Consider the following 15,710-nt stretch of genomic DNA (forward strand, 5'->3'; position numbering starts at 1 on the left):
AGGCTGGAGTGCAGTGACGTGATCTCGGCTCACTGCAAGCTCCGCCTCCCGGGTTCACGCCATTTTTCTGCCTCAGCCTCCCGAGTAGCTGGGACTACAGGCGCCTGCCACTGCGCCGGGCTCATTTTTTGTGTTTTCAGTAGAGATGGGGTTTCACCATGGTCTCGATCTCCTGACCTCGTGATCCGTCAGCCTCGGCCTCCCAAAGTGCTGGGATTACAGGCGTGAGCCACCGTGCTCGACCAGTATACATTAGCTCTTAAATTGTGTCAAGAAATTCAATTAATTTGGAAGCTTTTAATTTTTAATTTCTACATGGACAATTATGACTAATTAATATTTATTATTATTATTTTGTTACTATAATGAAAAGAGAAGGAGAGAATTTGGGATCTAAAGCCCAGAAGACCAGGATTGGAATCTCTACTCTGTTACTTTATAAATGGGCAGGCTTTAAGCAGGTATCTCCCCTGAGGTTCAGTTTTTTCCTCTGTGAACAGGATATGGGCCGGGCATGGTGGCTCATGCCTGTAATCCCAGCACTTTGGGAGGCTGAGGCGGGTGGATCACAAGATGAAGAGATGGAGACCATCCTGGCCAATGTGGTGAAACCCTGTCTCCACTAAAAATACAAAAATTAGCTGGGTGTGGTGATAGGCCCCTGTAGTCCCAGCTACTCAGGAGGCTGAGGCAGGAGAATCACTTGAACCCAGGAGGTGGAGGTTGCAGTGAGCTGAGATCATGCCACTGCACTTAAGCCTGGCAACGAGTGAGACTCTGTCTCAAAAAAAAAAAAAAAAAAAAAAAAAACCAAAAACCAAAAAAAAAGCAGGATATGGTAGTATCAGTTTTTTTTATTTTTTATTTTTTTTAGAGAATCGAATGGTACAGTATATGCAAAAGTACTTTGTAACTTGTTAAGTATTATGTTAATGTATTTTCCTTTAGAATTCAGTTTTTGTTTTGAGCAGCGGATTTGTTATATTGGCGTTAGTGGCATGAGATGCTCTACAGAATCCACAAATTTTCTTGTTTCTTTTTTTTGTTGTTGTTGTTGTTTTTTTTTTTTTTTTTTTGAGACTGAGTCTCGCTCTGTCGCCCAGGCTGCAGTGCAGTGACCGGATCGCAGCTCACTGCAAGCTCCGCCTCCCGGGTTTACGCCATTCTCCTGCCTCAGCCTCCCGAGTAGCTGGGACTACAGGCGCCCGCCACCTCGCCCGGCTAGTTTTTCGTATTTTCAGTAGAGACGGGGTTTCACCGTGTTAGCCAGGATGGTCTCGATCTCCTGACCTCGTGATCCGCCCGTCTCGGCCTCCCAAAGTGCTGGGATTACAGGCTTGAGCCACCGCGCCCGGCCTCTTTTTTTTTTTTTTTGAGACGAGTCTTGCTGTCTTACCCAGGCTGGAGTGCAATGGCACGATCTCAGCTCACTGCAACCTCCTCCCGGGTTCAAGCAATTTTCCCGGGCTCAGCCTCCCCAGTAGCTGGGACTACAGGTGCATGCCACTACACCTGGCTAATTTTTGTATTTTTAACAAAGACAGGGTTTCACCATATTGGTCAGGGTGGCTTGAATCCTGACCTCAGGTGATCCACCTGCCTTGACCTCCCGAAGTGCTGGGACTACAGGCATGAACCACTGTGCCCAGCCTTGTTTTGCTTTTACAACCTTGGGTTCTATGTGTATGTGTACAGGGCATAGCAGTGTCACAGAGGAAATCACAATTATTCCCCTCTTTTGGATGTATTGAATGGGACATTAGGTGTGTCTTCGTTCTTCAAGTTCTTCTTACTCTTACAAGAGGTGTCAGCAGTTTTCAGTGTGCTATATTTAGCTTCTCTCAAGGTTCCTTCTCTAACTGGAAAGTGTAAACATCCCTTTTCTAGTAGGAAATATACCCATGTTCATTTATTCATTCAGACATATATTAGTCATCTGCTGTATGCTAGGATGAATTTAATAAGGTTCATCCTTCAAAGAGCTTTATTTTTAAAGTTTTTTAAAAATTTTTATTTATTTATTTATTTATTTTTAAAGAGGGTGCTCACTATGTAGCCCAGGCTGGTCTCAAACTCCTGAGCTCAAGCAGTCCTCCCACCTTGGCCTCCCAAAGTATTGGGAGCCACCACACTTGACCTCAAAGAGCTTTATAGTATAGAAAGGCTACTGATTTTTTTTTTTTTTTTGGTTTAACAAAAACCACATAATAATGCTAAACACCTCAGTTCCTTACAAATATTAATTCATTTAACCTCATAACAATCTAGCATTGGTACTTAGGTAGGAACTATTATTACCCTTTGTACAGGCATGGGAAACTGAGGCATAGACAAGGAACTTGATTACGTCATACAACTAGAAAGTGGAATTTCTGGTTAAAATCCCAGGAGTCTGGTTCCACAGTTTATGCGCTTGGTTACTAGACTTGCCTACCCTCAGACATGTGAATAGCTAATTATGCACCTTAGATTTAATGGAAAGTAAAGGTTAAACTAGTGAGCTAAATGTTACTGTAATTGATTAACTATTGAAGTTGATGTATTCATTCATGTATTCAGACATTTAGTTTGAACAGACATTAATTAGCTTACTATATATAAGGCAGTAGGGTAAGTGTAGAGTATACAGTGTCTAAAGGTAGGGATTATGTGTATGTGGATGCAAATTGAATTTTTGCCATTAAGAGGAATTTTTAGTGGTTCAGAACTTTTCTGTAGGTGTAGTGAGATGCATCACAGTGACATACAAATACATTAAAATACTGTTTTCTCTTTTTTTGAGACACGGTCTTCTCACTCTGTTGTCCAGGCTGGAGTACAGTGGTGAGATCTTGGCTCACTGCAACCTCCGCCTCCCGGTTTCAAATGATTCTTGTGCCTCAGCCTCCCGAGTAGCTGTGAGCCACTGCACCTGGCCTAAAGTATTGTTTTCATAGTTGAGTTAAAGAATCACAATTATGGTTGGGCGTGGTGCCTCACACCTGTAATCCCAGCACTTTGGGAGGCCGAGGCAGGCAGATCACGAGGTCAGGAGATCGAGACCATCCTGGTTAACACGGTGAAATCCCGTCTCTATTAAAAATACAAAAAGAAATTAGCCAGGCGTGGTGGCGGGCACCTGTAGTACAGCTACACGGGAGGCTGAGGCAGGAGAATGGCGTGAACCCAGGAGGTGGAGCTTGCAGTGAGCCGAGCACTCTGCACTTCAGCCTGGGCGACAGAGCGAGACTCCATCTCAAAACACACACACACACACAAAGAATCACAATTATTAGAATAGTGCTTGGAAAAATATGGGACTGGAATGATTCCTCACCAATGAGGATTCCTCATCAAGCAAAACAAGATTGTTAGGCTTATCTAATTTATTCAAGTTATTGAAGCTTTAGTAACCATGACACCTTTTCAGCAATAGCCTGAGCTGCTTTGCAAGGGCAGTATACTTTTTAGCAAAGGTCATAGGAGCAGGTATACTCTGAGCCATCTGATTCATCTACCTGTTTCAGTTCTGTTATGTCAGGGAGCATTGAGGTCAGGAGTACTTCCACTTAAGCTTAGTGCTAAGAGGTGATAAACTATTTCATCTATATAAAACTATCTTTTCCAGTATACTTAGAAGATGAGGAAGAGAGAATTAGAAAGGTGGAAAGTTGGAGATGGGGTGGTGCTGCATTGCATGGGAGAAGGGAGCATAAAGGGTCATTGTTTTCAGTGTTTTTTAGAATATATTCTCAAGTCCAGTGTGGCGATTCCTCAAGCATCTATAACTAGAAATACCATTTGACCCAGCAATCCTATTACTGGTTATATACCCATAGGATTATAAATCATGCTACTATAAAGATACATGCACATGTATGTTTATTGCAGCACTATTCACAATAGCAAAGACTTGGAACCAACCCAAATGTCCATCAATGATAGACTGGATTAAGAAAGTGTGGCACATATACACCATGGAATACTTTGCAGCCATAAAAAAGGATGAGTTCATGTCCTTTGCAGGGACATGGATGAAGCTGGAAACCATCATTCTAAGCAAACTATCACAAGGACAGAAAACCAAACACTGCATGTTCTCACTTGCAGGCGGGAATTGAACAATGAGAACACTTGGACACAGGGCAGGGAACATCACACACCCGGACCAGTCGGGGGGTGGCGAGCTGGGGGACGGATAGCATTAGGAGAAATACCTAATGTAAATGACGAGTTGATGGGTGCAGCAAATCAACATGGCACATGTATACCTATGTAACAAACCTGCACTTTGTGCACATGTACCCTGGAACTTAAAAATATAATAAAAAATGAAAAAAGGAAAAAGGAATATATTCTCAAGTCGTGCTGACTTGTAGACCTAAATTAAAAGGATAATCTTAGGGGCTTTTGAAATTAAACTAATTAATAAGGTTTTGTCAAATTTACTGTTGGCAGGACATCTTGAAGAAAACTTTGAAAAATGCTTAGTATAATTTGCATCTTTAAGTTCTACATTCACTTTAAGAGTGGTTTTTTTTCTTTTTCTTTTTTTTTTTTTCTGTTAGGAGCACTCCCTAAGGCGTATCCTGATAATCATCTCAGTCAAGTGGATGTAAATGAATTGTTTTCAAAATTGCTAAAAACAGGAATTCTCAAATTGTCCCAACCTGATTCAGCTACAACACGTAAGTGTGATTTTATACTTAAATGTACACAAAGCTTCATTAAGTTTTTGAAATGTATGATGTAATATAATGATATAAGTTATGATAAAGGTCCTTACAATAATTGAATTCGTAGGTATACCTTTTAGTTTTGATTTTTGGTTTATAATGAAATTCTTTTAGATTTCCTAAGATTGAACTATCTTATAGTGGACATATTTTTCAGTTAATTAACATACCTAATGTGCAGGCTTTTTACTAGTAATTTTATGTTAATTTAACTTTTGAAAAGATTTTGAATATTGATGAAATAAATGACTTTTATTATAGATGACTTTTAAGAGAACAGAGTTAACATCACATATCAAAATAAAAAATTGTTTTAGGTTCCTTGGCCAGTAAACTTGAGATCAGAAGCACTGAATAGATTAGGTAGATTTCTCTATAAGAATATATGGAGAATGGTATTAAGAAATTTGTGTGTCTCTTCTTAATTGAAGAAGTAAGTGAAGTAGCTGCTCAGCCTCCCCCTGAAGAGGAGGAAGATCAAAATGAAGATCAAGATGTTCCAGATCTTACTAATTTTACAGTTGAAGAATTGAAACAGTATGTAATCTAATTTTCTTTAAGATAAAGAGGCAGTGACTTTAATAACACTGTTACAGTGGACATTGTTACTATTAGTGCTTTCCCTTTCCCTTATCCCTTTTACTGTTTTAACATTGAGGAAGTTTTTTTTTTTTTTTTTTTCCACTGTGGTAAAATATACATAACATAGTCTTTGGGAAGCCTTTTTTAAAATCTTATTTTAAAATATGTCTGGTGTACAAGTACTTTGGCCAAAGGCCACCCCCAAAAGTCTCACTCTGCCGCCCAGGTTGGTGTTCAGTGGTGTGATCTTGACTCACTGCAGCCTCTGCCTCCCAGATTCAAGCGATTCTCCTGGGACTACAGGCGTGTGCCACCATACCTGGCTAATTTTTGTATTTTTAGTAGAGACAGGGTTTCACCATCTTGGCCAGGCTAGTCTCGAACTCCTAACCTCAGGTGATCCACCTGCCTTGGCCTCCCAAAGTGCTGGGGATTACAGGTGTGAGCCACCGCACCCGGCCCCTCAAAGTTTTCATTTTTTAATTTGTGATACAGAAAACTTAGGGAGTTTAAATACTAGGTGTTGATAACTCATGTATTCCTGTTTAGTTTCATTTTCTGTTTATCATTGTTTCTGTATTGATATTCTTATATTTTTGAGGTTTAGAAATGAGATTTTCATAGTCCAGCATTTACAATTAAAATCTATTTTTCATTTTATAAGTAATGTTAATTGTGGAAAATTAGAACATACTGTAAATAAAATCAAGAAAACACAACTCTCACTTTATGGATAACAGCTGTTAACATTTGGTGCATATCTTTTCATAATTTTCTATTGTATTATAAAAAATATTTAAAGCTTTTTCTAGTGAATGAATTCATTAATCCTGTGAGTACTTTATAAAAAATAAAACAGCAAATGAGTTTTTCATTCTTAGAATCATTTTTTTTAATTTGAATTGCATACTATAATGTAAAATCATTTTTTTCAAAGTAATACTTGCACATAAAAGCTTTTAATAAAAGATGGCATTCCTTTTTCCTTCACCCAACACTGTACCCTAGAGGCAATCATTTTATTTGTTTATCTTTTCAAACTATTTTTTCTGGCATTTACCTCTTTTTTTTTTTTTTTTTGAGACGGAGTCTTGCACACCTGGCTGGAGTGCAGTGGCACTGTCTCGGCTCATTACAACCTCCACCTCCCAGGTTCAAGTGATTCTCCTGCCTCAGCCTCCTGAGTAGCTAGGATTACAGGTGCCCACTACCACGCCCAGCTAATTTTTGTATTTTTAGTAGAGATGGGGTTTCACCATGTTGTTCAGGCTGTTCTCGAAGTCCTGGGCTCAAGTGATCTTCCCCGCCTCGGCCTCCCAAATGCTGGGATTACAGGTTTGAGCCACCTATTTCTTATAATATACATAATTTTCTGTTTCTTGATTTATCACATCTGGACATAATCTCCTAACTTTCTTTTTTAATTTTTTTTTTGAGACGGAGTCTTGCTCTGCCGCCCAGGCTGGAGTGCAGCGGCCGGATCTCAGCTCACTGCAAGCTCCGCCTCCCGGGTTCACGCCTTTCTCCTGCCTCAGCCTCCCGAGTAGCTGGGACTACAGGCGCCCGCCACGGCGCCCGGCTAGTTTTTTTTTTGTATTTTTTTAGTAGAGACGGGGTTTCACCGTGTTAGCCAGGATGGTCTTGATCTCCTGACCTCGTGATCCGCCCGTCTCGGCCTCCGAAAGTGCTGGGATTACAGGCTTGAGCCACCGCGCCCGGCCAATATCTTAACTTTCCAAAAGTGATTTAGGCCAGGTGCGGTGGCTCATGCCTGTAATCTCAGCACTTTGGGAGGCTGAGGCAGGTGGATCACCTGAGGTCAGGAGTGCAAGACCAGCTTGGCCAACATGGTAACATGGTGAAACCCTTTCTCTACTAGAAATACAAAAATTAGCTGGGCGTGGTAGTGGGCACCTGTAATCCTAGCTACTCAGGAGGCTGAGGCAGGGAGAATTGCTTGAACCCAGGAGGCGGAGGCTTCAGTGAGCTGAGATCGGGCCACTGCACTGCATCCTGGGCCATAGAGCTAGACTCCGTCTCCGAAAAAATGGGCAGGGGGTGGATATAGCCAACTCTTGTCCTGTCCTACTAACTCCCCTCCATGTAGTTATAAGACTATTTTTTATTATTCAGTATTAATATTGTGACTAGATGTTTATTTGTTGCTATAACAAAGTACCCGTGTTCTTTGCTTTATTCTACCTTTTTTTTTTTTGAGATGGAGTCTCACTCTGTGGCCCAGGCCGGAGTACAGTGGCGTGATCTTGACTCACTGCATCCTCTGCCTCCCGATTCAAGTGATTCTCCTGCCTCAGCCTCCTGAGTAGCTGGGATTACAGGCGTGTGCCACCACACACAGCTAATTTTTGTATTTTTAGTAGGGACGGGGTTTCACCACGTTCGTCAGGTTGGTTTTGAACTCCTGACCTCGTGATCTTCCTGCCTTGGCCTCCCAAAGTACTGGAATTCAGGTGTGAGCCACCGTGACCGACTATTTTTTTTTTTCTTGGAGTTAATTAACTGCTCTGTTTGTTCTCTTACTTTGTCTTCTATATATACCTGTTTCTTCCCAAATAGGGAGCCCAGAATTTAAAAAACTTAATTATTTGCTGACCACGGCAAACTTGTTTCCCAGTGGTCTTCTAAGTTTTCTCTTGAGTTATCCATAGTATTATTTCTTCTGTACTTTTTTCACTGTTACACCAGAGTGGAGAAGTTGAATTATTCAGAATGCCAAAGATCTAGAGAGGTGAAATTTAACTGTACTGCATGTCCATCTTGACTCCAAACTAGAATAAGCTAACTATTGCCTTGTTAGCTAGCACAGGATCATTTCATTTTTAGCTAAAAGGAAATAAGTAACTGGGTCAGGGCTATCAATAAGAAGATAGGTTCCATGTTGCAAAAGTCACCAAAGTTAAGGTAAAGAAGGTCAATCACATTGTTAGAGAATAATACTGATCTTTGGGTATTAACTGTTTCAGCCAGCTCTTGGTTTCACCATTGTTACGATATGGAAAACTGAAATATTTGTAATTGGCTTTTAAAGGCCATTAAGCCATATTATCAACACTAAAGATTATTTCTTTTTCAAAATAGACGTTATGACAGTGTTATAAATCGACTGTACACTGGTATTCAGTGTTACTCTTGTGGAATGAGGTTTACAACATCACAGACAGATGTTTATGCGGATCATTTGGACTGGCATTATCGGCAAAATAGAACTGAAAAGGATGTTAGCAGAAAAGTCACTCATAGACGTTGGTACTACAGTTTAACAGTAAGTAACCCATGTGCCTCCATAGTATCTTTTAGGCTTAAATTATATCATTCTAAAAGTATATTAATTTTAGTAATTTTAATAATTATTAAAATTTAATGATTTTAATAGATAATTTAATAATTCAATAATTAAAATTTAATAATTTTAATAATTGTTGGACTCTAACATGTACATTTCCTGAATAAAATTTGACCTCTAGAATATAAACAGATTTTTAAAAAAATGAATTTTGAAGATTTTTTTTATTTTTTAATTAAGATTAGAGTGTAGCATACAGGCTTGTTCTAGCTCTAAAATTCCAAGGCTCTGGCACTGTTTTTTGTAAAAAACAATGTATTTGAAACTTACCTTTTTTGAATTAGTAGTTGTAACTATAGAGTTACTGGAAAAGATCTTAATTATTGGTTGTTTTATGTTGTCATTAGTTATATGTCTCAAAGTATAATTTTAAATAATATTAGAGCATAATGTAGAAAATAACGTACCCCTACCTTTAAATGGCATTATATTGAAGATACACAGTAAAAATTCAGAAATAAATGGAATAATCTTTTGAAAATCAACTCCTTTTAAGGACTGGATAGAATTTGAGGAGATAGCTGATCTGGAAGAACGGGCAAAGAGCCAGTTTTTTGAAAAGGTGCATGAAGAAGTTGTGCTCAAAACTCAAGAGGCTGCTAAAGAAAAAGAGTTCCAAAGTGTACCTGCTGGACCAGCTGGAGCAGTTGAGGTAAGAGAAGAACGTTTAAATTTTCTCCCAGTGGGTGTGTCCCTCACTTCCTTTAAGTAAATACTCATAAACATATCACTATATTTATATCCCTGTTTTAATGATTTTAAGACTTCTTGAAAGCTCTACTCTTCAATTTTACTTTTATAATCTAGCTTTGAGTTTCATAACTACAGTGGCCACAAGAAGTGAAATGTTTACTCTTTTTGCTGGAAAGATTGACAGAATCCTGTAAATGTATTTTGAATCATAGTATATATTGGACATTATTCAAACGTTTGGAACGCTCATAAATTGCTTACTCCACTTAACAAAATGTTTGTATATTTTTACTTAATGGGGTTAAATATGGCCTATTATGTAAATTTCATTTTATATGATTATATTTTAGAGTTGTGAAATCTGTCAAGAACAATTTGAACAATACTGGGATGAAGAGGAGGAGGAATGGCATTTGAAAAATGCTATTAGAGTAGATGGAAAGGTAATTTTCATTTCTTTATAAGGAAGTGTTAAGATTAGTATTTTTTTGTTGGGTTAACACATTACTTTGAAAGGAGGGGGTTTGTAATACTTTTTGTTTGATTTTTGGTCGTAATAAAAAAGGTATTGGACTTTAGTAATAGAATGCTTGAATTAGAAGGGATCTTAGCAATTACCCGGTTCTGTACTCACTTTACATAGGAGGTTGCACTATTGGTCAGTGACAGACCCAGGACTAGGTCTTCTGAATCTAGTCGTTTTTCTCTCCACCCACACTATTTTGATTGTGGATTTATGTTTCATCATCAAACTGTACTGTGCTGAAAACAAAGCAAAGATACTTAAATACTAGGGCCAAGAGTTTTTCAGACTCTTTAAGCATAAGGATGAAAATTTGGTTTTATCCATTTTAGGACCAAATAATTTTTGTCTTGTTTCCAAAGACTATCTTCTGGTTTAAAGTTAAAAAGAAAAATCGTATCAGAATAGCCCACTAGAAATGAATACGCACATATTTACTTTTTTTCTTTTTGCTTCAGATTTATCATCCATCATGTTATGAAGATTATCAAAATGTAAGTTCTTTTTGGTTACTGTATTTGCCCTCATTTGCATTAATAAATTTTGCTTTTCAGTTTTTTTTTTTTTTTTTTTTTTTTTTGCATCAGAGCAGTATTGTTACTTGAAACTTAATATATTGAACTGTTTTTGTTTTTTGATGTAGCACTTAGGTTGTTCAGTAAAAACTGGTGCCAGAGTGACAGAATTGACATATATGAATATCATTTTCTGTGATATGCAAACAATTAAAATTTTGAAATTTATCATTCTTTGCATTTTATTCACTTGAATCATGGTATCTTTTACTAGTCCACTAGGCCCAAAGAAATGTGAGGAAAAGTGAAGATAAGGATCACAGTGGGGATAGGTTTCTAGAGCTATGGGTAGCATTTACTTTTTTTTTTTCTTCCATCTCTATTCAGCCATCTAAATAGGTATATTCTTTTTGTTGTTTTGAGACAAATTTTCGCTCTTATTGGGCAGGCTGGAGTGCAATGGAGCGATCTCAGCTCACTGCAGTTTCCACCTCCTGGGTTCAAGCGATTCTCCTGCCCCTGCCTCCCAAGTAGCTGGGATTACAGGCGTGCACCACCACACCTGGCTAATTGTGTACTTTTAGTAGAGACAGGGTTTCACCACATTGGTCAGGCTGGTCTTGAACTCCTGACCTCAAGTGATCCACCCCCACTTGGCCTCCCAAAGTGCTGGGATTACAGGCATGAGCCATCGTGCCCGGCCAAAATAGGTATACTTTATTTAATGATCACATATGGAATCTAAAAACGATACGTTTTTGGCCTTAAAAGTTCAAATGGTCGGCTGAGCGTGGTGGCTTACGCCTATAATTCCAGCACTTTGGGAGACCAAGGCGAGTGGATCACCTGAGGTCAGGAGTTCGAGACCAGCCTGGCCAACATAGTGAAACCCTGTCTTTACTAAAAATACAAAAATTAGCCAGGCGTGATGGTGGGTGCCTATAGTCCCAGCTACTTGGGAGGCTGAGGCAGGAGAATTGTTTGAACCCAGGAGGTGGAGGTTGCAGTGAGCTGAGTTCATGCCACTGTACTGCAGCCTGCACAACACGAGTGAGACTCTGTCTCAAAAAAAAAAAAAAAAAAAAAAAAAAAAAGTTCAAATGGTCATATTTGTAGGCTGTTTTTAAAACCAAGTAATGGAACAAATAGGTTTTTAGAGATAATGGGTTGGAGGCATTTTGGAAGGTTTATTTAAGTTGTCAGAAGACTAGTGTTGAGGATCATGGTTTGTGGGGATTTAAAAAATCCTCAGACTATTTGAAATTAGGGTAGTAACAAGTCCCAGGATATATGTATGAGTTTAACATCTATGTAGAGATTAAAATGTAGAAGCATGTCTAATCAACTTTTTTTGGCTGTATAATGTCCTCCAACTTAGCTGCTAACTGCTTAGCTCACTGCTGAGTACATATTGAATGTGCAATATATATTTTATTTTTGGTTGTCTTTATGGCACATTTTGTTGGGAGGCAGGTGTTTCATTTGCATTTGGTTGTGTGTTCTCTTGTCCATACAAGGGTCTTACAAAACTAAATGTCATTTAATGTGAGAATTTTTAACTTTCATCAGTACTCATAGGGCCTTTCATTTTGTAGACATCTTCATTTGATTGTACACCATCTCCCAGCAAGACACCAGCTGAAAACCCCTTGAATATTATGTTGAACATTGTCAAAAACGAATTGCAGGAACCCTGTGAAAGTCCCAAAGTTAAGGAAGAACGAATTGATACACCACCAGCTTGTACAGAGGAAAGCATAGCAACACCCTCTGAAATTAAAACAGAAAATGACACAGTTGAGTCAGTTTAAATAAAATCAGAAAGGTATGTTTTTCTTTTTTAAAAAAGCTGCTGTTGGATCTAGAAGGTGAAGAATTTTTTTATGTATATATAGACATATCTATATAAATTGTCTAGCTGAGGCAGGGCCTTCAGCTATCATTTGGTTAATAAATACATTTTAGTATTTGCATTTCCTACTGCCTGCAGAGTTTCAGGTGCTTGTTGTGTGAAAGTTCTGTAGATGTGTGCAAATTTAACAAAATGAAATTGTATGTGTAAAAATGTACGATTTTTCACTGTGCAACTGTAAATTATAAATAAAAAATATTTTTGCTATTCATGGAGTGTAATATTTATGCACACCATCAAATAGTTTCTGTACTTTTTATTGGGTAAAAAAGGAATTGAACAGCAACCTCAACATAAGATTTTTTTTCTAGTAGCCTCCCACTGATTAAAGAAGCAAAGTTTGAAGTTTCATCCTTCAAAAGGGGGTTGTGAGAGAGCACCGTAGGGCTTTTCTCAAATAGAAAAGCCAGATTTTGAAAAAATTTTAAAGACAAAATAGGACATATTTGCAGATATATATATATATATGAATATATATACACACACACACACATCTCCAGCTATAGAGAACCATCCAGATGTTCACTTTTGAAAATATCTAATGAAGCAACTTTTATTCTTGAACTTGGACACTGATGCCATCAAACAATTAACAAATATATTTAAGTACTAAAGGTGATTTTTTTTGGAAGACATTTTTCAAATTGTCAAATGATTTAATGCAGATGAACATATTTCTATTTTAAGTAACGGGAATCTGTAAGAATGTTCGCTTGAGATATGGTTAACTTTTTTCTTTTGTTGGTTTTGACTTAGATGGACACCATGAGATGTTAATATTCATACATGTAATAAATAGAATGATGAAGAAACTTTGTTTGTATTTCTTTATTGAAAAGCTTTAGAATGTGACTTTTTTGTTGTCTTTCATCTGTTTTTTAAAACATGAACATGGTACTTGCTATGAGCCAGGCACTCTGAGACAGGTTAGTCTTTTCTGCCATTTATTGGACATAAGCATATAAAACACTGAGTTTTATTGAGCACATACTATGTGGCAGGCACTAGCACTTTCTACATATATTTTCTCTGGTATTCACATCCAATAACTATGTGGTAGATGGTGTCCCCAGTTTACAGATGAAATTAAGCCACTCACTTCAAAATTTTTATTAGAATTTGAACGTGGCTTTGTTTCATCTAATTCCATACAATTTCTGCAATTTCAAAAGATACCCCCAAATTGTTAGGATAGAAATAAGCACACCAAACTACTGGAAGGTGGCTTAAGGAAGATACTACAAATGTGGTGATATTTGAGTCTTGGAGGATAACCAGGAGTAGAATCCATACTGATAGGAAGGGTATCTTTGGAAAATGAACAGCAAATGTAAAGGCCTGAAATACTTTGTGCTTTCAAAAGTTGACTTCTTATGGTTAAAACTCAGTTTTGAATAGGATATTATGATGAACCATTATTTTTAATTTTTTTTTTAGTAGAAATGGAGTCTCACTATGTAGTCCAGGCCGGTTTCGAATTGCTGGGCTCAAGTGATCCTACTGCCTTGGCCTCCCAGAGTGCTGGGATTACAGGCATGAGCCACGTGCCCGGCCTTTATTTGTAAGTAGTGAAGAGCCTTCTTGGTCATGTTAAGGAATTTTTATTAAACTGATGACCAGAGCAGCAACTAGAAATTTTAAACAGAGGTGACATCCTATCTGCATTTAAGTTTTTGTTTTTTAAGAATCAAGTGAATACAATTTTAGAGACTGCTAAATGCAGAGAGGTCCAGTGGGAAAACTGGTAGCCATTGGATTTGAGTTGTAAACACAGGTGACAGCTGAACTTAAGTATAGGAACACTGCCATAGAACTGAGGTCTGTGAATCCAAAAATGCAGGCAAACCTTCCTGTTGTACATTTTTCTGGGGAAACCATCATAGCTTTTATCAACTGCTTACAGGTATGGAACATTCTAAAAGGAAGGTGACATGCAAACCTAAAAGTGTATCAATGGTATCCACATGGAGAAGAAGGTCAAGGATAGGGGAACAAAGACTGGTAGGTGGGAAGGTCAGAAAGCAAATGGGAAAACCAGCAATGGGAAATTTTTTTTTTTTCTTTTTTTGAGACAGTCTTGCTGTTGCTCAGGCTGATCAGTGCAGTGGCACAATCTCGGCTCACGGCAACCTCCCCCTCCCAGGTTCAAGTGATTCTCCTGTCTCAGCCTTCCAAGTAGCTGGGATCACAGGCGCCCACCACCTCGCCTGGCTGTTCTGCATTTTGAGTAGAGGCGGGGTTTCACCATGTTGGCCAGGCTGGTCTTGAACTCCTGACCTTAAGTGATCTGCCCGCCTTGGCCTCCCAGAGTGCTGGGATTACAGGTGTGAGCGGGAAGAAAATTTCAATGGACAAGATAGTCAACAAAATAAAGTCAAGAAAATATGTAAGATTGAGAAATACTCTGTTGACCCAAGAACAGCTGAGTATGGGTGCCAACACCTGGTGCAATGGGTAGTGTGGATAAGAGGTAACAAAATATTAAAAGCTATTTTTTTAAATGAAGTTTAACTCCAGAGATTAAATTGTAGTTAGACAAATAGGAAAGGCATTAGCATGTTAAGAGGAGCTCAGTGGAGAAATGGGTTGAAGATGGAGATGACCAGTATACCAGTCTCAAGGTTGTAATGAGATAGCATCAACAATAGCACAGGAAGGGCTGGGCAGTGGCTCATGCCTGTAATTCCAGCACTTTGGGAGGATGAAGTGGGTAGATTGCTTGAGTATAGTTCAAGACCAGCCTGGGCAACATGGTGAAACTCCGTCTCTACCAAATATATGAAAAACCAGAGGAACGTTGCAAAAAAAATGAAATCACAGGAAGGATTAGCTTTGGAATGGAGGTGGGCCAGTGTTCTCCAAGATGGCCACTAGTATTTACAGTTGGGATTGAGTTCAATTCTTATTTTCTCTTTGAGGTAGGAGGCCAGAGGTAAGGCAGTGATCCAGTTCTGCCCCACATTTGGCTGTGCATTAGAATTACTTATAGTGAATTTAAAATGAATTTTAATACTAAATTTAGAGATGGGGCCTTACCATGTTGCCCAGGCTAGCCTCAAACTCCTGGGATCAAGCCAGTCTCCCACCTCAGCCTCCCAAGTAACTAGATTACACGTGCACACCACTACACCTGGCTTAGAATTAGTGAATATTAAGAGATTCCTAATCTTTGGAGAGTCTCATTGAGTTGATTCTCATCCAGGGCACTTCTAGTATTTAAGAAGCTCCATAGTTTTTTCTAACGAACAGCCAGATCTGGTAAATAATTCAGAAATCAGCATCAGATCAACAGCATCCCCAAAGATAAAATAGAGTCAATATATAACACTGTTAGCTAGAATTAGTAATCTCTCACCATAAAGTGCAGTAAACTAAAGGAAGCCTCAGAAATGATGGAACATTTTCT

General features: G+C 38.5%; 1 protein-coding gene across 4 annotated transcripts in view; it reads left to right on the top strand.

The window, feature by feature from the left end:
* PCF11 (PCF11 cleavage and polyadenylation factor subunit) overlaps nt 1-13,116 on the top strand; it is a 29,195-nt gene extending 16,079 nt beyond the window's left edge. For 2 of the 4 annotated variants that reach the window (XM_050755770.1, XM_050755771.1), the window contains exons 10-16: nt 4,548-4,667; nt 5,147-5,252; nt 8,397-8,580; nt 9,158-9,313; nt 9,705-9,797; nt 10,336-10,371; nt 11,988-13,116. In XM_050755770.1, coding sequence (XP_050611727.1) covers nt 4,548-4,667; nt 5,147-5,252; nt 8,397-8,580; nt 9,158-9,313; nt 9,705-9,797; nt 10,336-10,371; nt 11,988-12,203 — 911 coding nt within the window. In that variant the 3' untranslated portion in view covers nt 12,204-13,116. The remainder of the gene's footprint in view (nt 1-4,547; nt 4,668-5,146; nt 5,253-8,396; nt 8,581-9,157; nt 9,314-9,704; nt 9,798-10,335; nt 10,372-11,987) is intronic. The other 2 variants (XM_050755768.1, XM_050755772.1) reach the window with 1 other exon arrangement.
* Nucleotides 13,117-15,710: the final 2,594 nt, after the last annotated feature.

Source organism: Macaca thibetana, chromosome 14 (assembly GCF_024542745.1).
Source record: "Macaca thibetana thibetana isolate TM-01 chromosome 14, ASM2454274v1, whole genome shotgun sequence".
Taxonomy (NCBI): domain Eukaryota; kingdom Metazoa; phylum Chordata; class Mammalia; order Primates; family Cercopithecidae; genus Macaca; species Macaca thibetana.